This window comes from Podarcis gaigeae (assembly GCF_964106915.1).
Source record: "Podarcis gaigeae genome assembly, chromosome: 14".
In the NCBI taxonomy this organism is placed as follows: domain Eukaryota; kingdom Metazoa; phylum Chordata; class Lepidosauria; order Squamata; family Lacertidae; genus Podarcis; species Podarcis gaigeae.
The window spans coordinates 35,103,696-35,120,596 of NC_139690.1; the positions used below are offsets into that span (position 1 = coordinate 35,103,696).

At 43.6% G+C, this 16,901-nt stretch overlaps 1 protein-coding gene across 2 annotated transcripts in view; it reads left to right on the forward strand.

The window, feature by feature from the left end:
* The first annotated feature begins 1,025 nt into the window (after positions 1 to 1,025).
* Positions 1,026 to 16,901, forward strand: part of CFAP70 (cilia and flagella associated protein 70) — a 33,412-nt gene continuing 17,536 nt past the window's right edge. The window contains exons 1-12 of one of the 2 annotated variants that reach the window (XM_083711992.1): positions 1,026 to 1,116; positions 2,673 to 2,795; positions 3,603 to 3,789; positions 5,119 to 5,217; positions 5,886 to 5,965; positions 7,455 to 7,631; positions 9,155 to 9,337; positions 9,803 to 9,897; positions 11,155 to 11,254; positions 12,166 to 12,312; positions 12,964 to 13,107; positions 13,779 to 13,859. In XM_083711992.1, the coding sequence (XP_083568118.1) occupies positions 2,706 to 2,795; positions 3,603 to 3,789; positions 5,119 to 5,217; positions 5,886 to 5,965; positions 7,455 to 7,631; positions 9,155 to 9,337; positions 9,803 to 9,897; positions 11,155 to 11,254; positions 12,166 to 12,312; positions 12,964 to 13,107; positions 13,779 to 13,859 (1,383 nt within the window). In that variant the 5' untranslated portion in view covers positions 1,026 to 1,116; positions 2,673 to 2,705. Of the gene's footprint in view, positions 1,190 to 2,672; positions 2,796 to 3,602; positions 3,790 to 5,118; positions 5,218 to 5,885; positions 5,966 to 7,454; positions 7,632 to 9,154; positions 9,338 to 9,802; positions 9,898 to 11,154; positions 11,255 to 12,165; positions 12,313 to 12,963; positions 13,108 to 13,778; positions 13,860 to 16,901 lie in introns of both variants that reach the window. The other variant, XM_083711991.1, reaches the window with a different exon arrangement.

The window sequence follows — 16,901 nt, forward strand, 5'->3', positions numbered from 1 at the left end:
GGACGAGATGGCTGGATAGTGTTCTCGAAGCTACCAGCATGAGTTTGACCAAACTGTGGGAGGCAGTGGAAGACAGGAGTGCCTGGCGTGCTCTGGTCCATGGGGTCACGAAGAGTCGGACACGACTAAACAACAACTTCAGCAGATAGCATTTAAGAACACAATAATAATTTTGCTGGATCAGGCCAAAGGCCCATATAGACCAGCACCCTGTTCTCACAGTGGCCATCTGGATCCCTCTGAGAAGCCATAGCTTCTTTCTTTGTAAGCAATTTGCACCACCATGTGACGGACATGCTTCTGCTGTTTCTTCCACTGCTGTCTCTTGGCTGGGTTGAAAATTTAACACTGGTAGTGCCATCAGTGGCACCTTGCAGTAAAACAGCGGCAATTGTCCTTATCTCGCAGTTTGTATGTCAGTTTAGCCAGTTGTGCATAGTGGAACATGCGCTTTGTTTTCTTGCGCCTCATCTGATGGTTTTAATTCCCTCCACTTATTATTATTCACAAATTTATTAAAGAAAGCAGGTGTTGAGAAAAAAAAACGTGAAGGAACGCTTCTGGGGGTGTAAAAACCCAGAAAAACTGTCAGCTCACATTGACAATACAATAACCATCGATGCCCTCTAAATAGGTATCCAAACTGCGTTGGCCCTTGGGGGGGGGCTGAAAAAGGGTGTTCCAATGTAGCAAGGGCATTAAGGTCTTCAGACCATTGTGGGTATTTCTTTTTCCAGGCTCCAAGTATAAGTCTCTTAGCAACCATTACAGCTTGCAAAAAAAACCACTTGCTAACTCCCTTCAAATCTAGGGGTCTGTGGGCTTCTGCTGCGCCCATTAAATGCAACTCTTGTGGTGAAGACACCGCTGGTACAACAAACGCTTGCCCGGGCAGGCTTATTACTAGGCAGGAGGCGACTGCGAAACTGCGAAACCCAGTGAGAACCTTCGCTTGCCCACAACAAACATGGCAGCCGGAAGGTCTCGCGAGGCTTCTCCGGGCGAAGGAACGGAGAAGCGCTCGAGGCGCCCCCGTGTCGCTATGGAAACGGAAGATGCTCCTGCAACCGTCGCTGGGTCTCTGCGCTCTTCTGTTACCTGCGGGCGGGAGGACAGGTGAGCGCCTCTCATTCCCCGCTGACCCCGGTTCAGCGCTCGCACCCATTTCCATCCAGTGCAGGGCGTGAAAGTGTGTTCCTTTCCTTTGATTCCCAAGAGTCGAAAATTTTCCAGTGAAAAGTGAACTTCAGCTTCCCAGGGTTGTATCCATCCAGCGTGAGTCCTGCTTAGAGTAGACCTTAATCTACTTAATGGCTGGCTCAGGCCCATAGATTTCAGAGGGTCTGCTCTGAGTAGACGTTAGTTGGATCAGTGGCGTAACGTGGGTTGTCAGCACCGGGGGCACGGCAAGTAATTTGCGCCCCCTAACCCGGGGCAAGGCAAGTAATTTGCGCCCCTAACCCCTAACCTGCCGCGGCTGCCAGCTTCTTCTTGCTGCTGCCTGGTCTGGTCTGGTGTGGTTCTCTCCCGCGCTCAGCGCTGCGCTGGGCGGCCGCTGCACTGTCCCTCCCCCAGATAGTCCCTCGCTCTCTCTCTCCGCACTGCACGCCTGGCACCCACCCCCTCCACAATGGGCAGCGACCCGCGGCGCAGATCGGATTCGCACAGCCAGCACTGCAGTGAGAGAGAGTGAGTGAGCCAGGTAGGGGCAGAGAGATGCGAGTGCGAGCGCCCCCCCCCCAGATGGTGCGCCCGGGCCCCCTGCACCCCCCACGCTACGCCACTGAGTTGGATACAGGGTCAAGATAAGCTGTTTCATCCGAGAATACTTGCAATGGTTTGCATCACAACCCCCTCGACCGCCTTCTCTTAAAAGGGGGTTTTGTATGTTTCTTTTTAAAAGGAAATCAGTTTAATGTTTATTTGTGTAATTTAACATCCCTTTTTGTACACACAAGCCCTGCAGCAGTAATTGACATATTGCTGCCTGAGGCAGAGCAGCAAATGATGTATTTATCACTCAAGTTCAAGTGCTTAGTATTCAAGGCCAGGCAAGTTATTTTGGCACCTAAGACAGAAAATCTCATAAGTACGGGTGGGGTGGGGGGTGGGATACAACACTATAATAAGTACAAATTAGGGCTGCAATACCGTTACTTGGAAGTAACTTACTGAGATGGCCATTGGATCACATTGTTGACTTTCAAAAAGGAAGTGATCTGAGAATGTTGGAGACTTATCACAGCAATCAGCTGCAGGGTTATATTGTGCTATATTACTGCATTTTTTTGCTGTATATTTTATTTTATTAGTTTTCTATCCCTGCCTTTTCTCCAATGGTACATCCCTCCTCTTTAGCTTCAGAACAACACTGCAAGATAGGTGACATTCAAAAAACGTTGAGTGGCCCAAAGTCACTCTGTGAGTTTCAAAGCTGAGTGGGGATTTGAACTGCGATCTTCCTAATCCTGTTCTGTCACTCTAGCCATCACATAACACTTTGTTCTATACTACTCTGCATATCCTAGCCTACCTTGCAAGGTTGTTGTTGTTGGAATGGTAAAATTGGGTAGAAACCTAAGTATATCAGCTTGAGCCCCTTGGAGGAAAGGCAAGATATAAATAAATGATAATTCATGTTCCTTTTTCTTTTCTTTTATTTAGCTGCATAGACACCTCTATTCACCAGCAGATTCTTCCTTCTAATGGCTGTCTCACCTTCCTTTTTGCATCCTGAGGTGCCGGAAAGATTTGCCAAACTAGTGAACATCACAGTGCTAGATGGACACGACTTGGTAAATTTTCCCTTTGAGACAATTTTTATTTATCTTGAGTTCGGTATTTTATTTTGTATAGTACCACCACATTTATTTCACAATATTTATATACCATTTGATTGTAAAACAAAAGAAAACATCAAGACAGTTTAAATAAAGAATGAAATAATAAAATTATCAGTTAAGAAAACATTTAAAAACAACAATTTAAAACATTTTTTCAAAAAAATTAAAATCACTGATAAGGTCCAAATCAGATTAAAGCACATATCAGCATTCTACATGTCTAGATTGGCTTGCCTAAACAAAAATGTTTTTAGCAAGTGCCAAAAAGAGTGAATATGTCAATTGGCAGGGAGTTCCAAAGTGTAGGTGCTCTCTTCCGCTCTCTGTCATTATTAGGTGCTGCACATAAATGAAAAATAAAACAAGTCATGCTCAAAAGTTTAAAGCTAAAGACAAGACCCCTCAGATTAGGGTGGCAAAGAAAGACACATGCTTATATTTCTCTCTGATGTTTTTGAATCTCAAATTTGGTCCACCTTTCAAGTTAGGTTTGATCTAGAACAGGGGTGGTGGTCCCCCAGACCCTTTAGGGGGAGTCCCTAGCCTCCTTCCCTGGACTTTTCCAACCCTCCTTGAGTGTTTTTGCCTGGCTGGAATGTGTCCTTAAAGTGAGATAATTCCTCTTGCTTGCTTAAATGGATGGAGACAGGCATACAGGCATGTGGAGAAGAAGGAGTGTGTGATCTTGTTCAGGTGGTGTGATACTTGAATCTGTCCCATACAAAAAAGACTGAGTGACACCATCTCCCTGTTTGATAGAAAGGTGTCAAAGGAGATGGGCCAGTTACCTTTGTGCGTACCGAATACAATGGCATCGTCCTTGGTGACTCTGCAAAAGTGGAAAGTTCAGCAGAAGGAAGTGCGAAATATAATTTCACTACCACCTTTGACTGCCAGCCTGAAGGGCCACACAGCCTGGATGACATTGCACACAAACCTCTGCTATGTGAGTAAGAGTGTTCCTCCCTTCCTTGTTTCCCCATTTTAAACAGATGCTTCTGAATTGACAGTCACTTAGTCATTTAGAAATTGGGGAAGAAGAGATTGGTTTTGTTCTTTGATTATTTCAAGGGAAACATTGTATCCTGTGCATATTTCATCCACTAGAGCAGGCCTGCAATAACTACCCTCAACGCACTTTTGTTCCTTAATCTTAATAATCTGGTTTGTCTCTGTGAGAACAGAGTGCTGGACTAGATGGGCCACTGGCCTGATCAGCAAGCTCTTTTTATGTTCTTAGAATTTTTATAGCAACCAGAGCTCTTTTGCAGCCAGAACTTGCTGGAACTCAGTTCTGCCACCTCTCAGGTGGTTGCCATTGCCATTATAAGAGAACAAAGGAGGCACTCATGGTGAGTTCTGATACCTCTTTTTCTAGAAAAGTAGCACTGATAGCAATGAGAGAAGTAGGGCTTGCCAAATACTATCTAGTGAGTTTGTGAGTGAAATGAGTTTTGAACTTTGTTTTGTAGCTCCCATGTCACACTATTTCTGTATTTTTTAAGTTTCATTAAACCAACCTTGGTTATAGCTCATGGTTTATAGAGAGAGAGCTAAACCGTGAGCCCAGGTGCAGACAATTTGGTAAGTCAAACTGTGACTTACTGCAGTGAAGCACCAATATACATTTAGGGAAGAGCAGAGTGGCTGGGATCTTCTGTCCAGGATCCCACATGTTTGCACCAAGTCATGGCTTGGCTTAGCAATGCTTGAAAACATGGGCCACGAATTACGAAGCTGGCTTGTTTCAGTTAACTATAGTTGAGATTAAATACATATTGTAAAAACAGACAGCACCTCCTTAAGTGATCTATCCCTTCAACATGATCAGGGTATCGTAATGAAACACATGCCTGCTCATTTTCTTGATATTGGTCTGAATGATTTCTCCAAAATGTGATGCTTTTGAAATTATGGACAGCATCCCTGTTTGGACAGCTAAGTGGGAGATACAGGGCTGAGCTACTTAGATATGTGATTTTTCATTGGCCAAATTACAGAATGGGTTTTTACTTTTGTGCCTGGCTTAGGGAACCCCTGGACCCTGGAAAGGCATGCCAGAGAGAGTTAAACTAGGGTTATTCAAACGGTCAGGGGCAGTAGTTTTCTGAGCGTCCCTAGGATTTCTGAGAAGCCTAATGATTCTTAAGAAGTTCTTCAGTGAGATGATGGTAGGGGTAGCAGCCATTTTTAAAAGAGAAAGCATCCCACTTCCATACTGTTGGGTGCTTCTGCATCACAGATGTTTAAGGAATGTTATGTTTGGTATTCCCAGTCACTGTGACAGAAGTCTTACCAAAGGAGAAGAAGCAGAAGGAAGAGAAGACCATGACCCTTGGTCAAGCTGTGATGGACCTTCTACCTTTACTGGAAGGTTGGTGATAGAATTCATCCTTGGTTTGCTTTATCCCTTTCCTTGGAATGCACACTATGGAAGTTATACAGTGGTCTAGTTCGCACTTAACACCAAGCCATGGCTTGCTTAGTTTAAACTTGGCTTGTTTGATTATGTAAACTCAGTTCTGTAGCTTGACCAAGAGCAGCTGATGTGGTAGGTGGGTTGGTGTGTCTGGACAGTGTGGGGTGGGGTGGTGATTGATGTCCGGCTGTGTGGGCAGGCTGGTGGAGCCAATCTGGTGCTGTTACTGGTGCATATGCACAACCCTCCCATTGCCCAAACACTGGCATACCCCATACAGGTAAGTGGCTGTTGGCAGGAGGGCAGCTCCACATCTCCACACTGACTGCTCCAGAGCTTAACTATGTTTTGTTTGTTCCCAACAACCCATGATCACAAGCCATGGTTTCTTGGCAGCTTACAAACCATGGCTTGTTCTAGCGCTGGCTTGTTATTACCTATGAACCCATCTTGGTTTGTTAACTTTGGCTCATTTGCCTGCTCCATCCCGGATTCTTGCCAACCTACAGAGCAGTGTGGCAAGAGCAGCTGCGTTTCCTGGTGCATTCCCAAAAAACTTTCTTTTAACACTGCTTGGCCACACCATCGTTTGTGATTCCCCTCCAAAAATTCTTTCTCTGCAGGACTCTGTGAATTTAGTGCAACACTTCCACTATACCCTGTGCTAGGCTCTCCCCTGGAGACCCTCCGGCCAGATGCCAAGGTATTTAAAATAATAATAATAGAGGCATTTCTTTAAAGAAACTGTATGCAGCAACATAACTTCAATATCTCTGGCTTCGAAATGTTGGTGATTAGCACTTCAATCCTAACACACATTATTTTATTTAAATTGTTTCTATCCTGCCTTTTTGCCTGGCTATATGTTTCCAGCTTAAACTAAATATCTAATAAACATAAGGTTTTCTTTTTAAACGTAAGACAGTTGACTGGAAAATATACTCTGTTCCAACTGCTTATCTCCAAGGGTTGTTTAGTGAGATGTGGAAATCCACACACCCCCAACCTCCTATTTCGTTTTTGTGCCTGAAATAAACACCTCCTAATGGTTTATTTGCATATTAGTGTGTGTGCAGTGCTCATCATTCAAAGCATTTTATCCAGCTTCAAAGCAAAAATGTTTTAAAAATTACTCCCAGATTGTCTTACAAAAGTGTCAGTGACAAGTAAGGATGGGGAGAAATTTGGTTCAGTTCACACTTAAAGGAGGATCTACCTAATTTGCACTTGCTGAAACAATATGCAAACTGAAACACAGCCATCCTTCAAATTCACACTTTTCTGAATTCTGCAGTGCATTGCCCAACTAAGTAATGTGTACAATAATGCTATACTACAGTAAAGTTTACATACAAATGCATATATTGCTAAAAATAACATACAAGAATGCATTATATTATGGGAAACAGTTTTGCAAAAATGTGTATATTTGGGGAAACTGCATAGAAAAATGTATTACAAATATTTTCCACTAAAATGCTGATGAGGACCTGTATTTGTTTTAAATTCCAAGCTGATGTGGAGAACTGAACTGAAGACTGGGAAAATGAGAACTCAGAGATTTCACCCATCCCTATTGATAAGATAGTCCCTGCCCCCAAGCTCACAGTCTAAAAGACACAACACAGAAGGAAAAGGAACTTAGAGACAGGAGGGTAAAAGCAAACTAATGTGTTGTTTCTTAGCTGGATTATTGCCCAGAATTCTCTTGGGCAACTGGATTGTCTGCAGCTCCTGCCTTGGAAGCTTGGGCTGGTTCATCCATGAACCTTCATCATGGGTGGGCCCCACAATGACTGTCTTTGGCACCAGCCACCTCTTCAGCTTCCTTCTCCCGAGTCAGGGAATAGACCCAACAATCTCTCTCCACATTCATTTTCCTCAGTTGCTGGCTAGGTGGAAGTGGGTAGGGGGAAAATGTCCTAATGACTGGATTTAGCAGGGAGACCTGGCCCAGCTGGATCACACTAATCTAAAAATGAAGCAATGTGACTGTTTTCTGCTCAGCTGTTTTCTAAGGATTGTATTGATACCACTGACTTAAAACTGATACAACCATCATTCCATCTTCCTGGTGAACTCTGAAAATCCCTGGGATCCCTTGAGGAACACCATGGCAATTTGAACTTGCATAAAAGCAATATACAAGTTTATAGTGCCGGCATACCCCAAACCTGATCTTGTTTTTGTAGTGCGTCATCAACGTAACAGTATCTGTGCAGGAGAGTCTGCTGTCCCCATGGCAGCTGTCCGAGGGCAATCTCCTTAGAGTGACCGTGGAAGGTGTTTATTCAGTCCCTGAAACATTCCTGCCCACTGGACCCCCACAGAACTATATGATCGGCTTGCAAGTGCCTGCTGTTGGCGAGGTGAGTCCTGCTGAGATCCTGAACTCTTGTCTTTACTGTGCTCTTGCTCGTCCTTCTCTTGCTGCAGTCACAGGGTGCTGTGATTGGGGTGACTAGTTAGTAATAGCCAATAAGACCTCCTGTGGCAGCTGGAGCTTCCAGGAGGCTGGAGAAGAGGATTCAACGTCACTGCCCCACCCCCACCCTGCAGTTCCCTGTTAGTCTCCTTTCCAGAGCAATGGGAGAGCCAGCTGTCAGTCTTCTAGTCTGGTGAGAAGACCAATCCCCTCTGAACTGTATTTAAGCCTGGCTTCCGAGCCTTCTTAGAATAAGACCCGCACCATCACTAGAAATTTATTGCCTGTTAACTTTCTTTTTTTGCTTTGTACATGAGTCTATATTAATTATTTTGTAATAATTGAATTTACTCAATGTCTACTAAATCATTGATTTTTTTTTTGCTTCCTTTGTATTTATATAATGTTTTTATAAACCTTTCTTTCTGCAATCTCCATCCTGCAATGTTGTGTATTTGATAATAAATGGATGTCCATTGTAAACTGCTTTGGGCACAGCTTACTGTGAAAAGGTGGCATATAAATGAAGTAAATCAATTAACTGAGGTAAAAATCAGAGACTTCTCGCTCCAGTTGTAAGATACTAGATTTCTAATTAGTTAGTTACATAATTGATTCTTTAATTAATTATGATAGTTTCTGGCATAGTGGATGGCAAGATGAACAATGTAGATTTGGGTGGACACAAGACAGGAGCAGAGAGTAGGATGGAAATCACTGTCTCCTTACATCCATATGCATGGTACACTTAATGCAGAGTGCAGTACACTTAACACAGCGTTTAAGTGTACCCCTCAGCGTTTGTTCCCTAAGATGGCTGTCTCACCCTGCCTCAGCGTTTGTTCCCTAAGATGGCTGTCTCACCCTGCCTAATGGTAGGGCCAGCCCTGTGAATTCAGATCCATACACAACATGATAGATGTGGAGGTGGCAAACCATCCCCTGCCTGGAATTGTTGTGTGGCCTTCAGCAAGTCACTGGCTCATTCCTTGAACAAGCCTCAGGTTTAATGATGGTCCCCTGTTTGGATTTGGAGGGCAAGTACAAGTCATAGTTTGTCAGTATGGATGTGAAGCAGGAACTCAGAGGGGAAATTGGAGCCTGTGAGGGATGAAGGATCAGGGAGGAGGAAGAATATGAGCATGAGGTTTGCTCATGTGATGCCAAATTGGGGTTTTGTGTTAGAAACACGCTGAGCCACTGTCTTTCCACCTCCCTTGTAAAATTTGGAAAATAGTGGCCTGTCTCATACGAGCCATTTGGGGGATGCCACAGTGGAAACTTAAAAGGCACTTTGCAAATTAAAAGACCTATATAAATTAGTCCTCTCTTTTGTAACTATATTGGGGTGTTTATTAGGGTGTGTCTATACCCCATTTGTATCCACGCCACTCTATACTATGCTGCATATGTGTGTATGTTACTTTGCTGATTACGTGAATCCTTTATCCTTTATGATCATTCCAGAAAGAATGCCCCTTCCTGTTCAAGAATGGAGTACTGAAGTTTGGTGGTGAGAAAGAACCACTACCCCGGCCCAAAAAGTGGCCGGTCACCAACATCTTAGCGCCAGGGGGGCAGAATATCCCAGACTCCTTTATCGTTGGTGGTGCTTACGAGGAGGAGGATGGAGAGCTGAACACACTGGAGGTGACTTTGAAAGAAAGAACTGGGACAGAATATAACCAGAGTAGCTATTTAGAATCATAAAAATGTGATAATTGCTGGGATAAGTCCGGCCAGTGCCTAGTTTTTCCTGAAACCTTGTCTTTTCGTACTGGAGAGCCAACAGAGAGTATAATAGCTGGAAATGAATGCGATGACTTACACTTCTAAGTCTAATGTGCAAAACAAGCGTAGGAAGCGTCAGAAGGATGGTGTCTGGAGGGAAGCATCTTCCAAGATATGTTTGCTTCCACTCATCAACTTCCACACTAGAATGTACTTTGCCCATTCTGTCCCATCCCCCCAAATTTGTTTCTAGTGCCACCATTGAAAATAAGCACTAATTTATATAGTGACTGAAATGAGGGTTTCCTGCTGCAGAATTTATCATTTTCTTTACATGATGATTTCTAGAGCTTCTAAATGGTTCTTTTCTTGCTTTCTTTTTAGGATAGAGATCTCAGGATCCAGGCAGAAACTGTTAAAAAACGGATTATGTGGGACTTGGAAAGGCGCTGCTACTTAGATCCTCTTGCTGTGATCTGGTGAGAAAACATAGGCCTTTCTCCATGGGCTCATAACTTACATAGAGTGGCCCAAAGGAACTAGATGAGGCCTACTGCAATATAGTGGCTAATAGCAAAGAACTGGCAATCTTGTGGGAGACAACTTCAGACACTACTGGATGGCCAAGATCTGACTGGCCTTGACCTGTACAAAAGTTATTGTGACAGTTACTGAGATAAAGCTCTATATCAGACAGTTACTGAGATAAAGCTCTATATCAGTTAAGGGAAGGGCCAGAGCTCAGTGGCAGAGCATCTTCTTTGCATGCAGAAGGTCCCTGGTTCAATACCCGAGCATCTCCAAGTAGGGCTGGGAGAGACTTCCTGCCTGAAACCTGCTGCCAGTCAGCATAGACAAAACGGAACTGGAAGGACCAATGGTTTTACTCAGTAATGGGCAGCTTCTTACATACCTGTGTGCATCTATGGCTTGGTTTGCAGTAGTGTCTGTGGCACATCAGATTATTAGTAATAGTATCGTAACATTTATATATTGCCTTTGCTTCAAGGAATTCAAGGTATTAAGCATGGCCCCCTCACCCCATTTTATCTTCATAACAACCTTGTGGGGTAGGTTAGGCAGAGAGAGAAAGTGACCAGCCCAAGGTCACCCACTGAACTTCTGGGGAGGGCTATGGGAATATAAACTTGGATTTTCCCCATTCCTAGTCCTAAATAGGCAACTGTACTGACTGCCAGTGACTGCAGGGGTGCGAACAACCCATGCATTCTGCAAAGCAAATAGGAATAACCATAATGGTGAGCAAGTGACATGTTGCTTGAATTTCTGGTACTGGACAGAAAGCAGCTATTGCTCTGTGTCTGTTTCTCTGTGATGCAAACTCTTTACACCTGGCATTAGCAGTGAGAGTGGCAACAAAATTTAGAGCCAAACCAGAAGTGTCAGTCAGGACTCCATTGCTTGGCTGTGACTGCTGGCTGACACACATTTTCTGAGCAAAGATGTATGGTATAGCCACATTTTCAGGTGTATTCATACCATTGGTGGCCATTTTGTTCATTGATACAAAAGACTAATTGGTGTTTCATCTTCATTATATTCCATATTTTCCTCCCAACAGCCTTGTGAGGTAGATTAGGCTGACAGATGGTGACTTCAGGGGAAAGTGGGAATTTGAACCCCAGTCTCCCAAATCCTGGTCCAGCACTCTAACCATTACATCACACTGGTCTAGAATAATTATTGTTTTCTGCCTGTCTTTCTCTATGCCACAGTTTTCGAAAGCGGATTGCAGATTGTCGGTACTGGCCTGTGGAGATGACCAGAGTGCCTGTGGTCACTTCCACCAAAACAAAAGGTGGAAAAGGAGACAAGGTAAAGCATCTGTTATGCTTAAGCATGAAAGGTGAGAACAAGTGGATGCTTAAATGTTGCCTTGATTCAATTGCTAGAGGTATTATGCCTGGGGAAAATCTGCAGCTTAATGAAGAAGTTATTCCAGAGGAGAGTCAGTCATGAACCAAGTGTGGACTTTGGTTGGCATTAATGGAGGCAGAATGTGTTCGTACTAGAGACTTGAATCACGTATACACATTATTATTATTTTATATTTTGCATTACCCAGAGAAACATAAAAAGGTTTCAAAGCAAAAGAAGAGCATTCGTATAATGTTTAGTGTTTAATCATACTGGTAGAGCCCTCAGGGATGCTATAAGTCATTGCCCTATCTCTTTTGTTGTTACTTGCCTGAATGTGTTCTTGAGACAAAAATGAGCTCTGATTATTGATCAGTTGGTTTTTCTTTATTACCCATGCAAGAGGCTGATTGCCTTTTTGTTCCTTGTCTCAGGGAGGCTCAGCTGGAAGTTCCTTTCTTTGCCAGGACTTCATGCCATAGTGTTGCCTAAAACCTTTTCTTGAAAGCAAGGCCGTGTCCCACTTGCTTGGGCTTTCACCCAGCATACATTCAAGAGCACTTCTACCCATCTACCCCATGATTATCTCCAAGATCATTTTGATCACTTGCCTCCTGTTATGAACTCTCTTCCTTGCAGACTCCAAACCTGAGCACCTTTCACAAGCCCTGTGAAGCTTGCATATTTCAGGATGACTTTCAGTGCTCAGAGCTGAGTCAGCAAATGATGGGTAAAGTTCTGGGAATTGGCTGAAATGTTCTTCTGTTTTGTTGCTGTGATTCTGTTCCCTCTTTGCTTTGCCTGCTTGCTGTGAGCTTTCAGGACTATAGATTGAGGTGATCTACAAATTTCTGTTTTTCAATTTCCAGGGAGGAGGAGGTGGCGGAGAAGAAGAGCAGATTTCCTTTCATGGTGTGGCTTACATCAACGCAGTGCCTTTGCTCTATCCTGGGGTGAAGCGGATCCGGGGTGCATTCCGGGTCTATCCTTACCTTGACAATGAGGTGTTTGAAAAGGTAAGAACCTGCACTAAGTGGCCTGCCTTTCACTTGATGCTCTTGCCATGGGTCTCAGCAAGTGAGGTGAGTCTTGCATGCCTGAACAGGAGAAAAAAGGAAAGGCTTTAGCCTACCCCAGGATATATCTTGATGGAGCTGGAATACCACGCTGAAGACAGATGTAATATTTCAAATATTTAAGGCACTAAGATTACAGAGTTGCAAACATCCAACCTATGTTAGAATATCTGGTCTAAAAGGGGAAGGCAAGAGCCAACTGGTTGCCTGGGAGCAGTTACTACATGCCATAGGCAAACAGGTGAAGTGGCTGTTTATAAGCCTGTCATATTGAAAGAGGAATTACAGTGAATTCTTCACCCATGGTGTGAGACCAGCTTCTGCCAAGACACTAAGTCAGTCTTCAGTACTGTCAGTCTTCCTTTCATTTTTTGAAAGCTCCTTGTCTATGTCCACATGTTAAGCCTTCCCATTATTTTTAAAAGGGAACATTTTCAAACAGTAGCCAAACTCTCTCACGGACTGCAGTGGAGAAGAGAGGTATCTTGCTGGTGTTGTGTGCATTAGCTGATCAGGTAGATTGGGCCGGGGGGCCGGGGGAGCTTGAACAAAATGCAGACAGTAGACCCCTTTCCTTCTCTCTTGTTTCAGACGAAGTGTCTCTTCAGTCTTTTCCGTGACATCGGCCACCAGACAGCCCTGAATAAATTAGGGCTGCTCACCCCACATACCAAAGGTATCCTTGGGAAGACCACAAAGGAAGACAGGCCCGCTAAAGAGGTCGTAATGAGAAAGGTGAATGTGGAGAGAAAGTCCTGGTGAAATTCCTGATGCGTTTGAAAACAAAGAATTACTTGGCAAGGAGGGCAAACAGCAATGAGGGGATTGCATAACAAGAGCTGGGGATCTTTGGCCCTCCAGATGAAGCAGAACTTTGCATCCGCTTCAGCAAGGATGTTCAGTGGCTAGGTATGATGGCAGCTGTTGTTCAGCAACATCTGAAGAACCAAAGTTCCCACCTGGAAGCCTCCTATATAACCACTGTAAATGCCACATCCCAAAATGACTGTGGAATCATGGATAATGAATATGGAGAAGACCCCATGTCTGTTCCTGAGGGTCAAGTCAAAGCAGCACCAGGCCTGTAACAGCTGCGGTGTTTTCTTTGGGCTATGGTGGCCCATAGCAGAGTGCCTTGTGGTGGGCTGCTCAGCCAGTGGCAGTGGGCAGCAGCTGCAACGCTGAAGTTGAGGCAGCTGGCTGGCTCTATCCACTATTTAGTTTTCTTACAATGCCTCGAGGAAATGCTTTGAGGTCCTTAGTATGGAAAGTGGGACTCCAGATAGGCTCTAGGTCACATGGCTACCATAGTTCTGGCCTTGGGGAACAGAAAGGCAGAAGCTGATTGGAGAGAAGCTTCCCACATAGCAGCTGTGCTAAATCTGATCATTGTTGTTTTTTACAAGGCATCTAATATTGTGAGAAGGGACACATCTGATACCACAATTGAAGCGGCAATATCTATATGCCAGAACATTGAAGGACAGGTAAATATATTCCTTAAGTGGATGACCGGGAAATTGTGGACTTGAATGTGTTTTAAAAGCTGGGACTCAGGTCTGTGTCATGTGAAACCCGTGGATTAATAAGGGAGTGCCTCTTTATTACGGGTGTGTCTGTGACATGTAGTGGGTTTGCTGACATGTGATATCATGCTGTAGTTTGGCATTGCATGAACAAACCCTGTGCTCACACTTCTTCCCCTTTTCTCTTGTGTGCTCTGTTTTAATTAGTTACTTTGTTTTTCATAGAAACTGTAACTTGCCATGACACCTGAACAATGGTTTGGGCAGACCATTCAAATGAAGATTATAAACCACAAATTGATCTTTGTACTAGGTTTGGGCAAATCATGGTTTGCTGGTTGAGATGTAACTTGGAAATCATGATCTCTATGAAGTAGCTCATTAAAGTGAAGCATGTGAGGGGAGTGAGGCAGGGGAATGCACAAGTACAGGCCTCATTCATGCAACACTCTCACCATGGTTTGGTGTTAACATGTTAACCAAACCACATGAAGTGGGATTGAAGACTTAGGAGTGGAGTATATTTCTGTATATTTGGTTAGTAAGATAGTATATTACAGTGGTACCTCTGGTTACGTACTTAATTTGTTCTGGAGGTCCATTCTTAACCTGAAACCGTTCTTAACCTGAGGTACCAAATAAGCTAATGGGGCCTCCCGCTGCTGCTGCCACACTGCCACCGCACGATTTCTGTTCTCATCCTGAGGTAAAGTTCTTAACCCAAGGTACTACTTCTGGGTTAGCAGAGTCTGTAACCTGAAGATTGTAACCCAAGGTGTTTGTAACCCAAGGTGTTTGTAACTGTAGTTTTCTTTTAATGCCATCTTGGGCTGTATGCTGGTTGCAGTGTTAGAAACTGAGATAAGAAAGCCAGGAGCTAAAAGGCACGTTAAACCTAGGTTATGGGCATAACAAAAGAATGTCTAGGTGCACATTTTTTATAACAAGAATACAAAACTAAAAATGAATGAACTGCAGCTAAAATATTATGTTCATTTTTCACGTGCTCTAGTCCTTCCCCTGCCCACTCCCCCTAATATTCTTAAGAGGGTCTCTTCTCCAGTCTTCAGAGAGTAGCTGGAAGTGGGAAGGCAGAAAAAGGTCCTCCTTTCCTTCCACTCTGCAGTTTTAGTTTGAAATCTTAGGCACAGTACCGCGCCCAGAGCTCAGAAACTGCTTGTGCTAATGAAATTCCCTGTCACAAAATGTGCCTAGAACACTGGCTGGTTGTATCGTGCTCGCTTCCCATCATACAAGGCCTGAATTTGCAGAACTTGATTGTTAGTCAGAAAGCTAATGATGTGCCACTCAAAAGCCTTTGTCGGTGGAGTTTATACAATAGTGTAGACAACAAGGGATTAATATTTCTTAATAAAAGGAACAAGCAAGATCCTGATATGGAAATATGTGTTCCTTCATCTACCAGAAAGGATTTTCTGAAAATATGGGCTGCCCTCCCATATTTCTTTCTGCCTCCCTTGTTTCTTAAAGTCTCTCCCCTGCTTGTTTAAACATTATTCTTTAGTTTTATTTATCAGTCTACCAATCTGTCAACCAATCAGTTTTCTCATTTCTTCCTCATTTGAAACAGGTGAAAGAATGAGGATCCAACAGTCTGAAATGGTGCCAGTCTGTCATAGCTTTCTTTATTATAAAATAGTAATTTCCTTTCTTATATATAAAATAATGAAATGATATATAGATGAAAGTTATCAGATGAAAAGTGGAACATCTATCTTGACTTCTAGTCCTAATTGCTTCCCTGTGTGTGAATATTAAATAAAACCATTTACATATGGGGGCATATAAATTGAGCAAAATGCTGAAGATGCAGCATAGATAAGGCAGATTTAGCAGATTTGATTGCCCCTAAAAAGAATTATTGGAAAGATGCAATTAAATATAATGGGATATATGTTATTCTGAGAGCAATTCCATTAAAATTCCCATTATACTGTTTGGTAATATTAAGGATTGTGCTTCAGTGTCTGTTAGTAGGGATATATCCTTTTAGTGGCAAACATTATTGCTGCTTTTAAATTGGAACCCAAGACGATTCCAATTAATGATAGGCAGAGCAATCAATGAGGTGGTGCAAAGGGAGACCAACACTTCCTAAGCCCCATCCACTTTTGCCAATTAGGGTTCAAGGTGTGTTTCGAGGCAGATGTTCCTTTTTTAATTTTCCCTATTCAGTCAGTTTTTAGGGTTTAGATTATTTTATTTAGATTTAAGTCTCCCAAATGTCTTACAATACTGTTAAAAACATGAGTAAATAGATTAGCAAAAAACAGCAGTCGGGAGAAACGTGGGCAGCACACTAATAATAATAATCCATTGACACTAATGGGAGGGGCATTGATGACCAGTTCCTGGTTGCTGTACTTTTTTGGACTTTCTGTGGGTGAGACAGGAATGAATCAAATGAATCTTGTGGTTCAAAGCATTTTCACAGGCAAAACTTTGGATGTATTCCAAAATGGACATTAATTGGTGTGATTGAACCACTAGAGGAGCACACTTACCCTATCATGTACAGTTTACTCTCAGCGGGTGAACTCCATATAAAACTGATTTGGCCATTTTACAGTAGAAGCCTCCTGTACACTGTGCTGGTTAGCGAGTGCCTGCAGTGTCACATTCCCACTCCCTCATGCCTGCCATCCCTGGAGCTATTTTACCATTTTTCCTTGTGACAAATCAGCATGTTTCATGCAATGCTTGAAACTTTATTCTTAAAAGGTGGATAACTTACCTAAGGAACGCGGGTGGCGCTGTGGGTAAACCCTCAGCGCCTAGGACTTGCTGATTGCATGGTCGGCGGTTCGAATCCCCGCAGCGGGGTGCGCTCCTGTCGTTCGGTCCCAGCGCCTGCCAACCTAGCAGTTCGAAAGCACCCCCGGGGGCAAGTAGATAAATAGGGACCGCTTACCAGCGTGAAGGTAAATGGCGTTCTGTGTGCTGCGCTGGCTCGCCAGATGCAGCTTGTCACGCTGGCCACGT